Below are 19,718 nucleotides of genomic sequence, written 5' to 3' on the forward strand. Positions count from 1 at the left end.
TGGTTTCAGGTTTGTCCATAGCATTCGGTTAATCGATGCAGTTTTTGTTTTCTTCTGCATTCGAAAACAAATGCATTTCAGTTATCAATGTACATAAAAATGCCACTAAATGCCATGAATGCAAATCCAAAAAGCTTTAAATGCCAAAGAATACTGATTGCTGGTTTGACTGCGGATGTGACTAGGGAATATGGACGAGCGATGATACATTTTCCCCCAGAGAGTTATTCTTCAACACTTTCACCATCAGCACCTCCACCATGGTAAGCATTAGCGCCCAATTCCATTCGAATTCGTTATAGAAAATTGAATTACATACTGACAGTCAACGGCGCTTACAGTTTGTAGTGCCCCCTCGTCCCCTCCTATTACATGGTTTTTTTGGAGACGTCATGCTGTAGCAGCACCATTGATTCGTATCGAATATTCAAATTTAAATTACCTCCTCCAATCGTTAATACATTCAAATATGACAGGAATCATACATCACAGACGAGTATTGAGTGGTATTTCATCAGAAAAGATTTTAGCAATAACTTTCGCAAAGCTAATTTGAATATTAAAGGGAGTGTTTTAAATACATGTTGTATCCTTACATTGCGATAAATTATGCTGGAATACAGGTATTACCCAGCAATAAGTTTTGAGTGTGCAAAGAAGATATGGTTATTTAGATTGTATTTTTTATTTAATTTTATTTTAGATTATACTGAATTAATTTCAGTTTATTTATTTATTTATTATTTATTTATTTAAATTTTATTCAAATAACTATTTACTTCAAAATATCAATGTTAATTTAATTTATTTCAATTTTTCTACATTATGTCATTTAAAAATAACATCATTTGATATAATCTAACTAAATTTAATTAAATTAGCAGTTTTTTTAATTTTTAAATAATTAAAATGAATTAAATTTTAAATACAACTTGAGTTAATATAATAAAACTTAATTTAACATAATAAAAATTAACCTAGTTTTATAAAATTTAATGAAATTTAATTTATTCTGGTTTAGTTTAGTTCAGTTCAATTTGATTTATTTCATTATAACATAAATATGTCTGTTCTAATAAATGTAATTTAAAATACATAAATAAATTTTAATAAATTAAATTTAAATTTACTGAGTTTACATAAATTTAATGTAATTTTAATTTGTAATTTTGTATGTAATATTAAGTTAATTAATATTAAGTGTATTTTTGGCGTGCAAAAGGATTTTTAATTTAAATTAATTAATTAAATAAATAAATTTAAATATATAAATTTATTTTACTTCATTATTTTTATATTATTTATAATTTATAGTATTTTCATACCCCAAAAAATTGGTTATCGAAAATTTCCAAAAGCCAATTTGATGGATTTTATTTACATTAATTTATTTTGGCTTAATTTAGTTCAAAATAATTTATTTTAGTTTATTTTTAAACAAAATTTTTCTTCAATATATTGTTCTAAAAAATTAAATTAATATAAACTAACTAAATTTAAAATAAAATAAATCACTTCAATCTTTACTAATTTATTGAAATTAGTTGCATTAAAATAAGTTTAGAATTTTTTAATAAAACTTTATGTAATTTTATTTAATTTAGTACAATTTAATTCAGATCGGTTTAGATGAGGTAGATTCAAGCCTTCTCAAATATATTTAATTTAAAATATAAATTTAAATTTTGTTCAGTTAAATTTTAATTAACTGAGTTGAAATTAATCTTAACTAAGTAATGTTAAATGAATTAATAACACTAGTTTACAATGAAAATGTACATTTGATGAGAGGTTACTTTTCTAATGTATTTTGAACTGCTGAAAATGAAAGTTAAAATTTTTTTATGGAACAGTTTTTGAGATATTCCGTTAGTTTTAGTTTTTCGGCATTTTATATCTCGAGTTAGAAATGTGCGATTATTGTTTGTATTTGAATGCAAGGTATTAAGATGACGAACAAACATGTATAATTGGTTCTGTGATAAGTTAAGTGGTTTAAAATATATCGATGAAAAAGGGCGAATTTTCAAAAAATAAAATGTGTTTAACAACAACTCTTTGCCACCGGAAAAGTATAAACCGAATGTTTCTCTTCATTAGACGGTGGCAAAGGAAAAAATTGAATTCAAATTTTTTCTGTGTGAAGGGCAAACTTCATACGTGTGTATGAGTCACATTTTACTCACATGCACATGTTTAATAAAATCTACCATTAGGGCTTAACTTGCAATTAATTTTAATTACCTTGTTTGTGTCTATAGTTTTGGATGCAATCATATAGATATGAAATTTCATGGCGGCCATATTTAGATATAGGAATTATTAACCATTATTATATTCGCGCCAATTAAATATATTTTAGTTTCTTTAGATTGAAAGTGATTGGTAAAATATGGCCATTTTCATGTATCTTCATTTGGATTTAATTTGGTCACATTGTCATTAGATTTAATTGCACAAATTTTCTTTCTAAATAAAAATTTTTATAGAAAAAGAAAATTGCAAACTATGTTTTCGCTGGTAGACCATTCAGTTGTCGAATTTCCAGGATATTTGTGCCTAATAGCATACCACATTGTATTGGAAATTTCAAATAATTAATAAATATTAAATATACAAGCACGCGAATATATAATGATTTTCTCCGAAATGAAAGTAATGAAGTTTATTTTAATCATTAGGTAGGTACACCCAAAGAAAAAATACTTTCCTCAGGAATGAAATTTAAGACAAACGAAATTTCCTTTTGTTATCAAGTATTTTCTTAAAGAGCAAATACACCGAAAAAAGCGAACTGTTTTATAGGAAGAATGAACTACCTCGCACGAAAATTGAACTAAATTGTACTCCACATTTTGAGATTTCCCCAAAGGTTTGTTAAAACCAGGAAATTTTAATTCCCTGTTGTACTTTTTAACTGCAGTTCACGAAATTACATCCTCTCATAGAAGAAAAATAAACTAAAAGTAAAGAAGAAAATCATTGGCGCCATTTTAACCATACAGTAGTTCATTCTTACTATTTTTGGGAATCGTATGAAAATTTACTTTTGCTTTAGTTCATATTGAACTTATTCCCATGTTGAACTTTATACCCACGTTCAGTTCATAAAATTTTTGAGACATACTTAAAAAAAGTAAGATTTCATTAAGCTGTAGAACATTTCGATAAAAATAATAAAATTTAATTACTAGCAAATACATTTTTTCCAATAAAAATAAGTTAGTTTAACTATTTTTTTCTGTGTAAACCGTAATTTGTGACAAGTGTTGCAACGATTTTATCTAATGATTTTTATTTACTTCAATATATCAAAATATCAAAAGAAAACTTAATTTGTCTAAAATTTCGTTCCTCAGAAAAGAAAACTCTTCTTCAGTGTATAGGGTAGGTTCTTAAATCATTCCCTTCTTCTGTTGTTGATATTCCAGGTGATGATGAGAATGAATTTTGTTTGTGTCAAGGTTCGTATACGTAAACGCACCTTCTTTCTTGTATGTTTATATATTCAGCCTGGTTCTAGTCAGGATGTGTATTTGGGTTATGCTCGGCGTCTACGATGTGTTAATGAAATTTCCTCTCCTGACGATATTCTGATTGTTCTTGGCGATTTTAATCTTCCTAGAATCTCTTGGACTCCTTGTGTTGACTCTAACTTTCTTCTTCCCCAGACATTTGAACGGTTCAACTCTTTCCTTGACATTTTGTCCGATCTTGCTTTGTCTCAAATTAATAACGTTCATAACACTTCTGGGAGAATGCTTGACTTGGTATTTTATAACGTCTCTGACATCTATGTCTCTAGAGTGGAACCCTTCGCAAATCCTGAAGACACTTACCATCCTACTCTTTGTATTTCCTTGGATTCCTATAGTCGGGAGATTACGTCCTCTAATTCTACTCGTAGGATACAATTGGATTTTAGAAAATCTGACATATTAGGACTTAAGGGTGCCCTTAGCCGTGTTGATTGGTTATTTGATTGAGATAATTTAGTCTCTCAAGTTGCTGGTTTTACAAAGGAACTTCGTCGTGTTCGTAACTTAAGAATTAGGTTGTACAGGAAATTTTTTTTGAGTGGCAAATCTATTGATTTTCTTAACTACTCTGTTGCTAGATCCAATTTCCTCAGACTCAACAAGAATGGCTATGAAAGTTATTTGAGTGGAATGCGCTATGCGCTGAACTCCAATCCTAAGACTTTTTTATAATTTCGTTAATTCGAAAAGAAGGACACGCACCTTTCCTAGTTTTATGAGATATAGGGACACAGTTTCTAATGGTGAGAGAGTGATTGCTGATATGTTCGCTGATTATTTTAAGGAGTCCTATGTTGATAGTTCGAATGTTGGATCGGTTTATCCGTATTTCATTCCCTCTTTTACTATACTTTCCCATAATACGTTGACGGAATCTGAGGTCTGTTTAACTTATCTTTGAGGGATGGTAGCTTCCCAGACATATGGAAGATTAGTTATGTCAATCCCTTGTTCAAGAAAGGTAGTAGGTCTGACATTGGGAATTACAGATGTATTGCTAAGTTAAGTGTTATACCTAAACTGTTTGAGCTTTTGGTAACTAGGAGAATTTCTAATATTATATCAGGATGCCAACATGGTTTTATGAGAGGTAGGTCTACTGTGACTAATTTACTTGAATTTGTTGGTCATGTGTTCGAATCATTCTCTCAAAGACGTCAACTGGATGTAATCTATACGGATTTCAGCAAGGCGTTCGACATGGTGAATCATAGGCTATTATTGTACAAATTAGATGTTTTGGCATTTCCACCTACTCTTCTCCGCTAGATCGATTCCTACTTGCATGGTAGAACTCAGAGAGTTGCATTTAAAGATAGTTTATCTATGCTTATACGTGTGACATCTGGAGTTCCCCAGGGCAGCCACATAGGACCGGTTCTGTTTAACCTATATTTGAACGATCTCCCGTCGGTTATCGTATCATCGAGGATATTGATGTACGCAGATGATGTTAAGCTGTTTCTTTCATTCGATAAAGCTAGTGATTCTTTAGTTCTTCAAGGGGAAAATTGACAAGTTGGCAGATTGGCGTGCCTCTAATTGTATGTTACTCAATCTTGTGAAGTGTAAGAAGATGACTTTTTCTCGTAGAGTGAACAGACTGAGTACTATGTTGGGAATTATAGGCTTGAGAATGTGCTTAGATTTAATGATTTAGGTGTATTGTTTGATTCCAGGCTTGACTTTGGTCCCCATATTGAGGGATGTGTCAATAAGGCAACTGGTGTTTTGGGTTTCAGGAATTTGGTCTAAGGAATTTGTTGATCCTTATCTTACGAAGAGGCTCTTTACGACTCCGGTTAGACCGATATTAGAGTATGCGTGTGTTATCTGGTCACTAGTTATCGTTGTTCTATTGAACGTATTGAATCTGTACAGAAGCAGTTTCTTATTTTTGATTTGAGGGGGCTGGAATAATTTATGCGATTTGTCTCTATATTCTAGTCGTCTTATGTTAATTGATCTTCCATCTCTTGAACGTAGACGGTTTATGTACGGTATTGTGTTTTTAACTAAACTTATTAATGGATATACTGATTCACACTGCTTGACATCGAGAATTTGCTACAATGTTCCAAATCGTTTAACTAGGAACTTTGTATTCTTAAAGACTGAATTTTGCATATGTTAACTATTAATTATTTAATCCCCTTAATGTTTTGTGTAAAAACTTTAATTCGGTCTATTCATTGATTTCTTTAACCGATCCGATTCCTGCCATCAAGGAAATTATTCTTAATTTTAACAACAGAGTTTCTGATCCAAGGGGTTTTGCCTTCTAAATTGCCAGCTGTATTATAAAAATTTTTTGATCCTGCTCATCCAATTACTGCTTCTATTATCCTGTTTTGCGCGCCCTACCGTCCATGGTGGCACTTTTTAAACTTTGTCTGGTTCAATGGGGTCCCTCCTGATCCATCTGCTTATATATATTGAACTTTATTGAGTACCGCGGAGCCCTTACTTACTCAACGGGGTCCCTTCTGACCCATCTCGTATAACTAGCTTGGGAGTCCTTTCTGACTCGCTGTGGTCCTTACTGACCTATAGGGTCCCTTCTGGCCCACTTGGAATAGTGAATTATATTTAATTGAATTGAAACGATATATTTTGTAATGTCCCGGCTGCTATTAGCCGTGTAAATAAATAAATAAATTTGCAACGTGAATTAGTGCAAATAAAATCTAACTTGTTGCAACTATTGCTACGTATGCCTACAACAGGCATATAGGAACTACTCGGACATAAATAAAACAAATATTTTCATTCGTCGGAGAAAAGAAATAATTTTATTTTGTGTGTGTTCATGCTCTGATAGTTTCAAGCAAAAAAATTTTCAAATTTCAAATCAATAAAATTTCTCTAGTACTTACCAGAACATCATCGATGACAATGGATTTGCCGATTCCCGGGGATTTTCAGGCAATTCGTCTGCCTTAAATGATTGCATGATGGCAGTATTTTGTGATTCGTACGTTTAGCGATCTAAAAAAATTCCAGCGTTTAACACCAAACACCCGATTCCGCCGCAATACACAAATCGCAAATTAACTGAAATTCAAAACCAAACGAATGCGGTTAGTTAGTGGGGTTAATTTCAAATGGCAAATTGCTAGATATCCATTACATTGTCCATAAATTCATAATCTAGACAGACGCTTATTCATAAAAGAAATTAGATAAATAAACAAATCATAAAAAAAAAAGAAATAAGGCTCATAGAGATCACATAGCGATCGCCCACATCAACTTTCATTAGCAGACCACAATGAAATGAGTGTTCATAATAACAACCACTAAACTATTATATTCGATATGGAAGTGGTCGGTTTGTTTTTTTTTTTTTTTTTTTAATATAAGTGCTAGTCGTTTAGATTTTGTCCTATCTTTTTGTAGGATTTTAAGAATTTCAAATATCTTCATAGCAAACAATTTAGGTTTTTGAGTTAGGTATTGAAAAACCAAATTACTTCTTAGCTATGTGAGATAGCCGTGAACCCCAAAGGTGCAATTGTTAAAAATATATTTTATTATTGACTTTGTTGGCATTGGGAAAAAGCTCTTGTAACATACTACATTATACCTCAATGGAATTTTATCGTTTGTTTACATTTCGTGCCAGCTATCCTATATATCCAATCCGATTATTTTAGATTTTGAATATGTTTATCAAAAATTCTTTTATCTCTCGATATATATGTCCATAAACGTTAAACCCTGTAAAAAACTGTGAAAAATTACCGCGTTTTTTACTGGATATTCGTTAAATACCGGCTAACCATTCAAATACTTCAATAAGATCTCGTTTAGGGGAGCAACATTTTAACACAAATTGCAACAAATTATTTATTTATTTTGAAATGCAAAAAAAAAAAAACAAGAGAGTGTGTTAACATGCCGACACTAACAGTTGTACCACTGAGCAAGAAGACATGAAAACATAATCCGAAGTGGAGATGGGCTAGTGACATGAAACACGCGTGTATGCATTGTTGAACAGTGTTGCCAGTATTTTTCTAGCTCTTGTGCCCAAATCATGATGCTTTTGTCCCAAAAAAAAAATCTCCAGTTTAAAACTAAATTCCCCAATTAAAATCCCTCGTAAATTTTGCCAACTTTGTTTACATGCATTTCTTATGGGAAGCCCAAAATACTCGACCGAATAGCGCGACTGCTAGCGGCGTGTCGCCAAATTAAAATCTACTCTAATTCCTTGGCGGAAAATGGTAGTGTTGCTATCAAATTTTTGAACCCACTACTATGCATTACTGTTGCTTGCCCACGTCGAAATTCTATTTCTTGAAATAACTCAATAACTGAAGAGTGGTCCGTTTTCGGCGGATGGTTTTCCTGATTTCTTGGAAGACAACTCGCAAACAATTATTTGTGTACCAAGGACAATTCGCAAAGAATTATTTGTACATAATGGTTTCACCCAGTGTTGCCAGTATTGGGGATTTTTATCCAAATCGGGGATTTTTTTTTTTGGGGATGGGGACAACATTTTTGAGTTGGGGACTTGGTGGGGAATTTCCAAAAATTTGGGTATTTTGTGGGGAATTTTCGAAATCTGTTCGCTATAATAAATTAGATGAAGAATTATGGTTTATATGAAATTATTTACTTAAGTACAGAAAATTTCCAAAATATAAAAAAAAAAATCCTACTCCACGGCATTTATTTTGGGTGGCCCAAGAGCTAGTTAACAATTTACTCTATTTCCTAAGATTGAGAAATTATTTGCGTACGTCTCTGATTTGGAAAATATATCCCACACATATAGAATAGAGTTCATATCGGGACAACAACTGATGAGGGCTTGTATCGGATGAAATTTTGAGCACCCGCCTCCTGGAGTTGTGTTTTGAAATCTTCAGTTTTTTGTAACTCGCAAACTGGTATAACAAAAAATTAAAATTTTTCCAATTTGTAATTTTTTACGCATTTCCTTTACTTTATTCCAAAAAAACTTGCCAAAAATATATTGGGGATTTTTGTGGGGAATTTTAAATTAAATTGGGCCCGGAAAATACTGACAACACTGATTTCACCCAAACTTTTTGATGTGCATGCAATATTGAAAGTATACAGAGAAAAAGTAAACTATATTATGGGAAAAATAAACTATCTCGTACGAAAATTGAACTAAATTGTATTCCAAATTTTTAGATTCATTAAATTAACGAACATTCTCTGACATTTTTGGATTTTTTTACTAAATGCATGAACTAAAAATAAAGAAATAATCTTTGGCGCCAGATCATTCCCATTTTAAACGCGATGTAGTTCATTCTTACTATTTTTGAGAAGTGTACGAAAACCTTCTTCCGTTTTAGTGAGAATTGTACTTATTTGTAGGTCATTAGAATAAAGAAAAATTCGTTAGGCTTGGGAAAATTTTAAAAATAACTTAGGTTAGGTTAGGTTAGGTGGCAGCCCGATGTATCAGGCTCACCAAAGATAATTGAGAATAACAAGATTAAGCCTTGTGCTCTTATAAAGAGAAAACAAATGTCAAGATGTAGAGGGCTATGAGAAAAAAAAATTGTTTTATTTGTCAATTTTTTTCCATGTCAGCTCTGCCCAGTAATAAATTAAAACAGCAATATTCACATAACACCATAATAAATATTCGCTTTAACATACACATGCGTTTGATTTTAATTTTCTATAATCGTTTTGGTATTGCTTTTAGGCGTTTTAATTCAGAAATGTTTGAAAAATACAAATGTTATGATATTTTCCGACGCAAACGGCAGTACATTTGAGAGACACGTCGACGCAAACTTCATGATATTTTGTTGGCAGAGTCCTCTGGTGCTTCAGTTTTGCAATGGCAAGATAGCATCTTCTTCTAATTTGTCTATGGGCTCACTTAGACTATTCAGTCCATTGTGATACCACATTGGTGAACTTCTCTCTTATCACTGAGTGCTGCCCCATTCCATTTTAAGCTCAATGACAAGGGACCTCCTTTTTATAGACGAGTCCGAACGGCGTTCAACATTGCAGTGAAACCATTTAGGGAAGCTTTGAAACCCTCAGAAATGTCACCAGCATTACTGAGGTGGGATAATCCACCGCTGAAAAACTTTTTTGGTGTTTGGTCGAAGCAGGAATCGAACCCACGACCTTGTGTATGCAAGGCGGGCATGCTAAACATTGCACCACGGTGGCTCCCAAAAACTTAAAATAAAATATTTTTTTGCAATAAATGTAAGCTAATTTTGGCATCAGTTTTACAAATGACCTTTTCTGTGTATGCCGGTCCCACTAATGCCTAAGGTTTTGGAGCTCCATCGCCAAAAATTGAATTGAGTTCATCGATGCACTGTTGTTGAGTTGGGCTGGGGAAATTTTCTTACAAAATTTTAAAAATAACTTTTTGCAGTAAATAAATTTTTTATTCCACGTCGAAAGTTATAAAAAAATCGTACGAAAATGTACGATTTAATTCCATTTTTTGGACAAAATTTTATTTTATTTAAATAGCGCTCATATATCAAAATGTTCTGAGTACGTACTCGTACGCAGATGAGGGGGCAACAGTTCAACCCGAGTCGTTACGAAATAACTTCACAAACAAATTCTTAGGAAACAGAATTAGTTGCAAAGTAACTCTTGGGCTCCCCAAATGAATGCCGTGGAACAAAGAGGAGGAAAGTTTTTTTTAATATTTTGGAGATTCTCTGTACTACTTTAAGCCCTTTCTTAGGAGTAAGCATGTAGGAGTAAAGAATTTCATATGAACCATAATTCTAAATCTGATTTATTATACTGAACACATTTCGAAAATTCCACACAAAAATCCCAAAATTTGTGGAAAAACTCCACCAAATCCCCAACTCTAACATTTCGTCCCCATCCGAGAAAAAATCCCCTATTTGGGGAAATATCCCCAAAACTGTGAAAATTCAAGCGTGTGAAATGAGCACTGAGGACGGTGAACGCAGTGGACGCCCGAAAGAGGTGGTTACCGACGAAAACATCAAAAAAATCCACAAAATGATTTTGAATGACCGTAAAATGAAGTTGATCGAGATAGCAGAGGCCTTAAAGATATCAAAGGAACGTGTTGGTCATATCATTCATCAATATTTGGATATGCATAAGGTCTGTGCAAAATGGGTGCCGCGCGAGCTCACATTTGACCAAAAACAACAACGTGTTGATGATTCTGAGCGGTGTTTGCAGCTGTTAACTCGTAATACACCCGAGTTTTTCCGTCGATATGTGACAATGGATGAAACATGGCTCCATCACTACACTCCTGAGTCGGATGAGTGGACAGCGACCGGTGAACCGTCTCCCAAGCGTGGAAAGACTCAAAAGTCCGCTGGCAAAGTAATGGTCTCTGTTTTTTGGAATGCGCATGGAATAATTTGTATCGATTATCTTGAGAAGGGAAAAACCATCAACAGTGACTATTATATGGCGTTATTGGAGCGCTTGAAGGTCGAAATCGCGGCAAAACGGCCCCATATGAAGAAGAAAAAAGTGTTGTTCCATCAAGACAACGCACCGTGCCACAAGTCATTGAGCACGATGGCAAAAATTCATGAATTGGGCTTCGAATTGCTTCCCCACCCACCCTATTCTCCAGATCTGTTCCCCAGGGACTTTTTCTTGTTCTCAGACCTCAAAAGGATGCTCGCAGGGAAAAATTTGGCTGCAATGAAGAGGTGATCGCCGAAACTGAGGCCTATTTTGAGGCAAAAACGAAAATGGTATCAAAAAATTGGAAAGTCGTTATAATTGTTGTATCGCTATTGAAGGGAACTATGTTGAATAATAAAAACGAATTTTGAAAAAAAAAATGTGATTTTCTTTTTTAGACCGGGGACTTATCAGCCAATCTGTTACTACCAAATTTCAAGTTCCTAAATGTTTTGTTTGCTATTATGCATTTTTTAAGCAAATACAAGATTTATACATTTTTAAAAATTAAATAGAAAAAGAAAGATCGAATAAAATCAAAATTTCTCATTTTTAAAAAGTTTTCTCAAGTTTTCTCAAATAAGTGTTACAAATTTTATGAACTATACGCGCATATAAAAGCCGAAGAAATTTGTTGTGCAGTTTTCAATGATCGAAAAAAATAACTACAACATTGTTTATATGAAAATGATTAGCGCCAATGATTTATTTTCTATACGTTTGGTTATTTTTTACTTTATAAGCAGAAAATATTTCGTTAATGTTAGTTAAAAAAATTAAAACTCTTTGTAAATTCTTGCTATTTTAACAACGCATTATGGAAATTTCAAAAAATTAAATACAATTTAGTTCAATTTTTGCACGAAGTAGTTCATTCCCATAACACAGTTCACTTGTTTTTTTTTAGGAACAAAAAGTTTTGAAGATATTGTTTCAACTTCAATGGTACAATTTTATATTAAAAAGAGTAAACTGTTTTTTTTTGGTTATAGGCGGTTGGTAAAAACCAATGTCATGCGTGAGTAAACAAATAGCAATAGTGAGCATCAGTCACGAACACATCTCTAATTCGAAGTATGAGGCGCCGGCGCAGCTGTATGTTAAATGTTTAACACTTCAGTTTTTTTTTTTTTTCAAATTTGCCTCAATTGTATTTTTTGCATAGTCTAGCATTCTATGTGCCATAAATAATCATGACATTTATTTAATATTTGCAAATAAAAAAAAACAACATTTCGACTGATTTCACCCAATCATTTCTATAGACTCAAATCATTGCCATTGTGTGTAACGGTTCTGGCTCTTCTCAAATTTATAAAATTCCAAAGAAGTTAATGTAAGCAGCAATTCGATCTGAGAGTCGCCAGTGTATGGCACAGCGATCCATTATTGCGATACGATCCGTTTCGATTCTCGATATTCAAGTGGCGTTTAATCTTTAATGAAATTATTCGAACCGTAAATGCCATAACAATTGAATTAATAATAATAACAATATCGTCGATATGAGGCGTTTCCAATTGCATCCAAACTTCGATGGGGCACCAACAACTAGACGAACAAACAGTTGTCCGTCCACTTGTAACAAGGAAAATGACTCCTGTCTGGCATTCTGGACTTTAGGTATGCATTTCATTTTTTTGTCTTGTATTTTTTATTTTAATTTTAACAATTTCCACAACTCACACCAGACAACAACCGTCCTATTCACCCATCCGATCGAACAACAAAATATACGAATGAAAGACGGACAGTTTTTAGATTACGCACTTCGTTTGTGAGAAACACTCTTAACGTTTGACATGGGTGAGTTCCATGCGATACGACATACGTTCGGATACAAACAGCGTGGTAAACTAACTCAACAACCGGCTCACTGAATGTCTGAAGCCTGTAGAGATTGGTGAGCATAGTTTTTTGTTTTTTGTCTCTGCCGCAAAAAACTCGTTGTTTTGATAGCTGCTATTGGGAGAGTTTCTGTTCTTGTGCTTCCCATATTTTTTTATTTAGATTTTAACCAAGCAAAATCACATTGGTTTGCTCAGTGACGTCTTAGTAATAGGGTTGCCAAATGAAATTTTACATGCATTTCCCAGAATCTAACGATAACTTTTATTAGGTTAAAAATATCTGTTTAATGTGGCTCTAGCAGCCAGGGGAAAATTCCCATCCGCAATTAGAGATATAATCACAAAGAGCCCTCCGGATGACTGAGAAATGGGCGAAAGAGAATAGTCTAGGGGTAAATCCTGCATAGACGGAACTAGTCATGTTCTGCAAAGATCGCAAAATTAGGAGGTATTGAAATTCATTTTGGTTAGTGTGCAAAATACCTTGGCTGACAGGAAGCTGAACTTTAAACTTAATATTGACGAAAGGGTGAGAAAGGCCATAGTAGCTTTGTACTCGTGAAAAAAGGCAATAGGAAACAAGTATATATTCGGCCGGGCCGAATCTTAAAGACCCACCACCATGAATCAAATATAATAGTTTCCTTTGAAAATTTCAGGGGGCTTTGATGACAGATATTTTCCCAAACAGATCAGTTCAACCAGTACGCTTCCCATAGATAAATGTAAAGATTTTACCTATGAAGACTAGATCAGATTCTGAATTTATAAGAACCATTTTTGTTTGAGTTTTAGAGGAATAATAAACATCTCTTGTAAGTGTGCAAGAAAATTATGAAATAACGCCTTGATTTGAAATCTAAAATCTGTAGATTTTCATCCCAAGTGTCACGAGAATTTCGTGTCACGCGCACACCTCTAATCCAGACCCCAAATAGGAGGGCCGGTGGACCCGTACTCACCATTTTCGGTACATGTCTTTAGGGTCCTGGAGTACCTCTAGATTTCAAATTTCGAGTAAATTGGATTAAAACTACGGATTCTAGAAGCCCAAGAAGTAAAATCGGGAGATCGGTCTATATGGGGGCTACACTACATGGACCGATACACCCCATTACCTCTAGATTTCAAATTTCAGGCAAATCGGATAGAAAATACACTTTCTAGACGCCCAAGAAGCAAAATCGGGAATTCGGTCCATATGGGGGTATACCAAAACATGGACCGATAGGCACCATTTTCGGTACACTTTTTGATGGTCCTAAAATACCTCTAGATTTCCAATTGCAGGCAAATTGGATATATATATATATATATATATATATATATATATATATATATATATATATATATATATATATATATATATATATATATATATATATATATATATATATATATATATATATATATATATATATATATATATATATATATGGCCACGGGAGCATACCAGAGAACAGAAAAATGCTACCTCAAGAAGATCGGTTCAAATGATAAAATCTGGAAATATTACTTTTAGTTTCGAGTAATTTGGAAGACCAGTGCGCCTTCTACCCCTTCAAGAAGTGAAATCGGGAGATGTATATATATGGACTGATAAACACTAAATACGATACAGGTTTTTGTGGCCCTAAAATACCTCTAGATTTCCAATTTCAGACAAAGCGGATAAAAATTGCGATTTCTAGAAGCCCAAGAAGTCAAATCGGGAGATGGGTCTTTATGGGAGTTATACTAAAACATGGAGGGAGCCACCGTGGTGCAATGATTAGCATGCCCGCCTTGCATACACAAGGTCGTGGGTTCGATTCCTGCTTCGACCGAACACCAAAAAGTTTTTCAGCGGTGGATTATCCCACCTCAGTAATGCTGGTGACATTTCTAAGGGTTTCAAAGCTTCTCTAAGTGGTTTCACTGGAATGTGGAACGCCGTTCGGACTCGGCTATAAAAAGGAGGTCCCTTGTCATTGAGCTTAACATGGAATCGGGCAGCACTCAGTGATAAGAGAGAAGTTAACCACTGTGGTATCACAATGGACTGAATAGTCTAAGTGAGCCTTATACATCGGGCTGTCACATAACCTAACCTAACCTAACCTAAAACATGGACTAATACGAACCACCTATTTGTGGTACTAAAATACCTCTAGATTTCTAATTTCCGGAAAATCTACTGTTTCTAGAAGAACATGAAATCAAATCAGGAGATCGGTCTTTATGGGGCCTCCTATACCAAAAATGGACCGATGCACACCATGTTCGACACAGCTATTATTTGGTACTGAAATACCTCTAACTTTCAAATTTCGGGAAAATCGGAATAAAACTTTCTAGAAACCCAAGACTCTAAATCGGGGGGTCGGTATATATAGGGCCTACATCAAAACTTTGATCAATATAGCCCATCTTCGAACTTGACCTGCTTGCACACAAAAATCGAATCTCGAAGGCTGTACGATGATTACAACAGACAAAGAGACGGCCGGTCGGACATGGTTACATCGTTCTGATCACGAATAGTGTGTATAGTCGGAAATCGATATTTCGGAATGGTAAACTTCTTATACCCTCATGACCATTGTATTGTGGTGGGTATAACAAAGATTGCTACACCGAAAAAATGTAAACTGTTTTACAGGAAGAATAAACTAACTCGTGCAAAACTTGAACTAAATTTTACTCGACATTCGAGATTTCCACAAAGCATTTTTAAAACCAGGAAACTTTAATGTCCTGTTGTACTTTTTAACTGCAGTTCACGAAAGTACACCCTCTCATAGAAAAAAATGAACTAAAAGTAAAGAAGAAAATCATTGGCGGCAAATCATGACCATTTTAACCATACTCTAGTTCATTCTTACGAAAAGTTCATTCAATCGTACGAAAATTTTCTTTTGCTTTAGTTCATAATAGGAACTCTTTAAGGTTAGTAAGCGATCATACAAAAATACCTCAGTCTGTCATTATCCAAAAGTTTTGAGATTTTCAGAGAGTTAATCAGGAGGGAGATAATGGAATTCTACAAATATCCGGGTAAATAATATGTTCATATAAAATAAAATATATCTAATTTTTTAATATAAATAATGTTTTTAAACTGTTTTATATTTGTTGTCGTTTAAGACAATTGTTCGGGAATGAAAATACGTCATTTTGCTTGCATTCACACATCAGTACGAGAAAAAACATTTAATTTTCCAACGAAATGTGACAGACTTAATTATTTTTAGAAAATCTATACATCACGACAAAGATCACGTATAAGTATCTACACATGTACATAATTTTCAGATATCTCTCTTTAAATGATGAGCCCAAATATTGAAGAAGATTTGTTTTTCGCTGGAAGAATTTTTATGGTTTGAAGAAAGTATGCAATTTTAGACATAATGATGTATGGTCTCTCTCCGTGAAATCAAAATCCCAATAAATCCCAGAGAATTGTGGAAATATTCACAATACACGTTGAGAAAAACAGACAATAAACAAAGTTTTAAAATACAAATTTTTATACACTAAACATCTATGTGGTCAAAATGTATAACGTTTATCCAAAGATAATTGAGAAGAAGATGCAGTCTTGTCATAGCAAAACTGAAGCACCAGAGGACTCTGCCAACAAAATATCATAAAGTTTGCGTCGACGTGTCTCTCAAATGTACTGCCGTTTGCGTCGGAAAATATCAAAACATTTGTGTTTTTCATACAATTCTGAATAAAAACCCACAAAAGCAATACCAAAATGATTGTAGAAAATTAAAATAAAACGTATGTGCATTTTCAATTCAATTCAAACATTTATTAATCCAATGATTTTACATATAATCGAGATTAAGAAATGTATATATTACTGTTTGAGTTGTACTACTACAGACTTTTGTGTTTTCCGTTTTATGTACATAGTTAATTTTAAGGCAAAAAGGATAACAAAAACCTTATTTGATAGTATAAACTAACATTAAAGTTAAAACATATTAAATACGTATGTGTATTTTAGAGCGAATATTCATTATGATTTTATGTGAATATTGCCGTTTTGAATTTATTCCTGGGCAGAGCTGCTTTGGAAAAAATTGACAAATAAAACAATTTTTTTTCTCATAGCCCTCTACACCTTGACATTTGTTTTCTCTTTATAAGAGCACAAAGCTTAATCTTGTTATACTCAATTATCTTTGGTTTATCTGCGTATAAATGTACAAATCAGAAATATTAATTTTAGAGATTATACAGGGTAGCTTACAAGGGGTGTTACCAATTGGTAACGCTGGTATTTCTCTCAAACTAGAAATGACAGCTGCATAATATATCAGAGGGAATGAAAATACAAGAGGACGAAAAGTTCTCTTCTGCAAAGAAAGCAATTGTCAACCGTATAGATATCGCACAATGCCTGCAGCTTTGGTATTACCGGCGTTGCGGTCGAAGCGCTGTTTTAATAAATTGTTTATAAAGGCATCGGCAGTTATAATTTCAAATTGTCTGCCAAAAAATTTAATGGAATGTAAACATTTATAAATAAGAACATTTGTTGCTACAAAGTAGGTTCTAAATCCTATTTTCCTTACCTTTCGTAAAACGGGCAGAGAACTGAACTTGATGACGCCGACGCAAACTGTATAATATTTGAGAGAAGCGCCGACAAAAACTGCTTGATATTAGAGAAATTTTCCGCATGACTGCCACCTACTGACGCAGCTTCGCTTCACAGTTTCGTCCTCTTGTGTTTTTATTCTCTCTGAATATATAGGTGAAGATGATGCCTGTACTCCAATCGTTCTCATCGAGCATGGTGACACACTAAATGCGAGTTACTATAGGGAAAAGTTGTTGAAATCTGCTTTGGACACGCAAACATTTATGTCGTTGTCCATGGGCGAATGCAGCCAAATAACCAAAACTCATATGTAGAATTTTATTTAATCCACTTTTAGAGATCAAGGTAGAACTACCCAGCAAAAACTAGGTAACCACATCTCATTACAATTGACATTACCAGGAGTAAAGCTGTCATTACACGTTGCATTACATTGCGGTGAGTTATAATGACTAACTTGTAATGACAAAAATAAATACTTCTCGGTAATTTTCGAATTGTTATTCTCAAATTTTATGCAGTTGTAGTTAACGAATTAATAAACTAGAATAAATGATGGTACCATTAGGTATAATTATTCACATAATCGAGCACTTACAAAAAAATCAAAAAGAATATGTAATGTAACGGTAATTCTGAAAATTGTTCCGTTAAGAAATTTTTATCACAAATATTTCATAATAATTGTGTTTAATGACATTGTCATATTATGTTTTAAATAAATGCTTTATTATACCTCATTCACATTACACTTCCAAAATGCGCTTAAACTAAATTTCAAATGCCATTTGCCTTATAAAAAAGAGACTTAAAATCCACTTTTAGTAGATTTTGAACCTTATATGAATTAGCTATTGGATATATTATAACGTAATTCACGAATCCAACTCCCTTAAACAACCTACATTTATTTCTATTTTAAGTGTGAAATTAATTTGCATCTTATTTAGATTATTTATTAGATTTTTTTGTTTATTTATTCAATATTCGTTTCTATTCAAGTAGTTCTTCTTTTACAGCATCACTCGCCTTATTTTGATCCATTGTAATCGGCGACAGAAATCAATATTTTCGAGATTTGGTTGCCTGAGACAATAAGTGGCTATTTTGGAAGCTTTGGTGTATCTACGAATAAGTCATTACACACACAAAGAAAATTTCATTAAAATTGAGCCAACGAAAATTTTTCATTGATATAACGAAACATTTTCATTAAGACAATGAAAATATTCGTTAATAGTACGAAAATTTTCGTTGACTAACAGAATATTCATTATGGTAACGAAAAATTTCGTTATATTAACGAATTTGTTTCATTGGCTCAATTTTAATGACACATTTCGTTAATATAACGAAACTTTTTCTACCAGTGCATATTAGGTGATTATATGCTTTAAATGCACTACTTATTTTATGGCCGAAAGTATGTCTGGGGAGAAGTACTTTCCTTCTAGGACATGCGTATGTAAATGTAATCCGAAGCGATGCCAATTAATAAGTGGTTATCAATTTTTAAATAGTCTTACCTACAAGATTACCGGGTAATGAGAGTTTTTGCTGGGTAAAAACTATGCCAGTATAAATACACGGGAAATGGCTAAAATGCCGGAAATTCCATTACAATATTCTAATTGTTCCATGGAAATGAATATTCCATCCAAACGAAAGACCCAGCTCAACGTCCATGGAATCTTCAGAATAGTATTCTACGCGTTTAAAGCTAATAGAATCACTATGCCCCAGCAATGTTTTTAGGTGTAAGAAATTAGGTAAACTACATTTGTGTAATGACACAAAATACATGTAATTTACAGCAAAAAATATGTTTGTAGTGGTTTGTGTCTTCGCTTAAACTTTGGAACTTTAGAAAACAACCAATGCAATTAGTCCTTATATCATATTAACGAAATTTGTCATTAAAATTGTGCAAACGAAATAATTTCATAAATACAATGAAAATTTCGTTGTTGTTATGATTTCTCTGTTCAATTTTTTAAAATTTCATTGTCCTGGTAAAAAATGTTCATTAAATAGATATCGTTAGCTCGATTTTAAAAATATTTTCTTTGTGTTAGTAAATATAATGTACACAAATGGTATCACAAGTGAGCCGATATATCGGGCTGCCACCTAACCTAACATATGTTTCAGTGGACACGCTCCCATATTCGGGGAATACTAAACTGCTCAGTCATTTCATTGACAGATTTGGAGAAGTCTGAGGTCATTTTCCCATTTGGGGAACAAAGAATACACCGATTTTATTGAGGATATGTTCGTAACGTCCAA

The 19,718-nt window shown here is 33.2% G+C and overlaps 1 protein-coding gene across 4 annotated transcripts in view; it reads right to left on the reverse strand.

Annotated features, from left to right (window-relative positions):
* LOC142221201 (putative multidrug resistance-associated protein lethal(2)03659) overlaps positions 1-19,718 on the reverse strand; it is a 111,587-nt gene that overhangs the window by 64,836 nt on the left and 27,033 nt on the right. For 2 of the 4 annotated variants that reach the window (XM_075290815.1, XM_075290814.1), the window contains exon 2: positions 6,416-6,593. In XM_075290815.1, coding sequence (XP_075146930.1) covers positions 6,416-6,492 — 77 coding nt within the window. In that variant the 5' untranslated portion in view covers positions 6,493-6,593. Of the gene's footprint in view, positions 1-6,415; positions 6,594-12,665; positions 12,838-19,718 lie in introns of those variants that run through there. The other 2 variants (XM_075290813.1, XM_075290812.1) reach the window with 2 other exon arrangements.

The sequence above is a fragment of the Haematobia irritans genome, chromosome 1, assembly GCF_050003625.1.
Source record: "Haematobia irritans isolate KBUSLIRL chromosome 1, ASM5000362v1, whole genome shotgun sequence".
Classification (NCBI taxonomy): Eukaryota; Metazoa; Arthropoda; class Insecta; order Diptera; family Muscidae; genus Haematobia; species Haematobia irritans.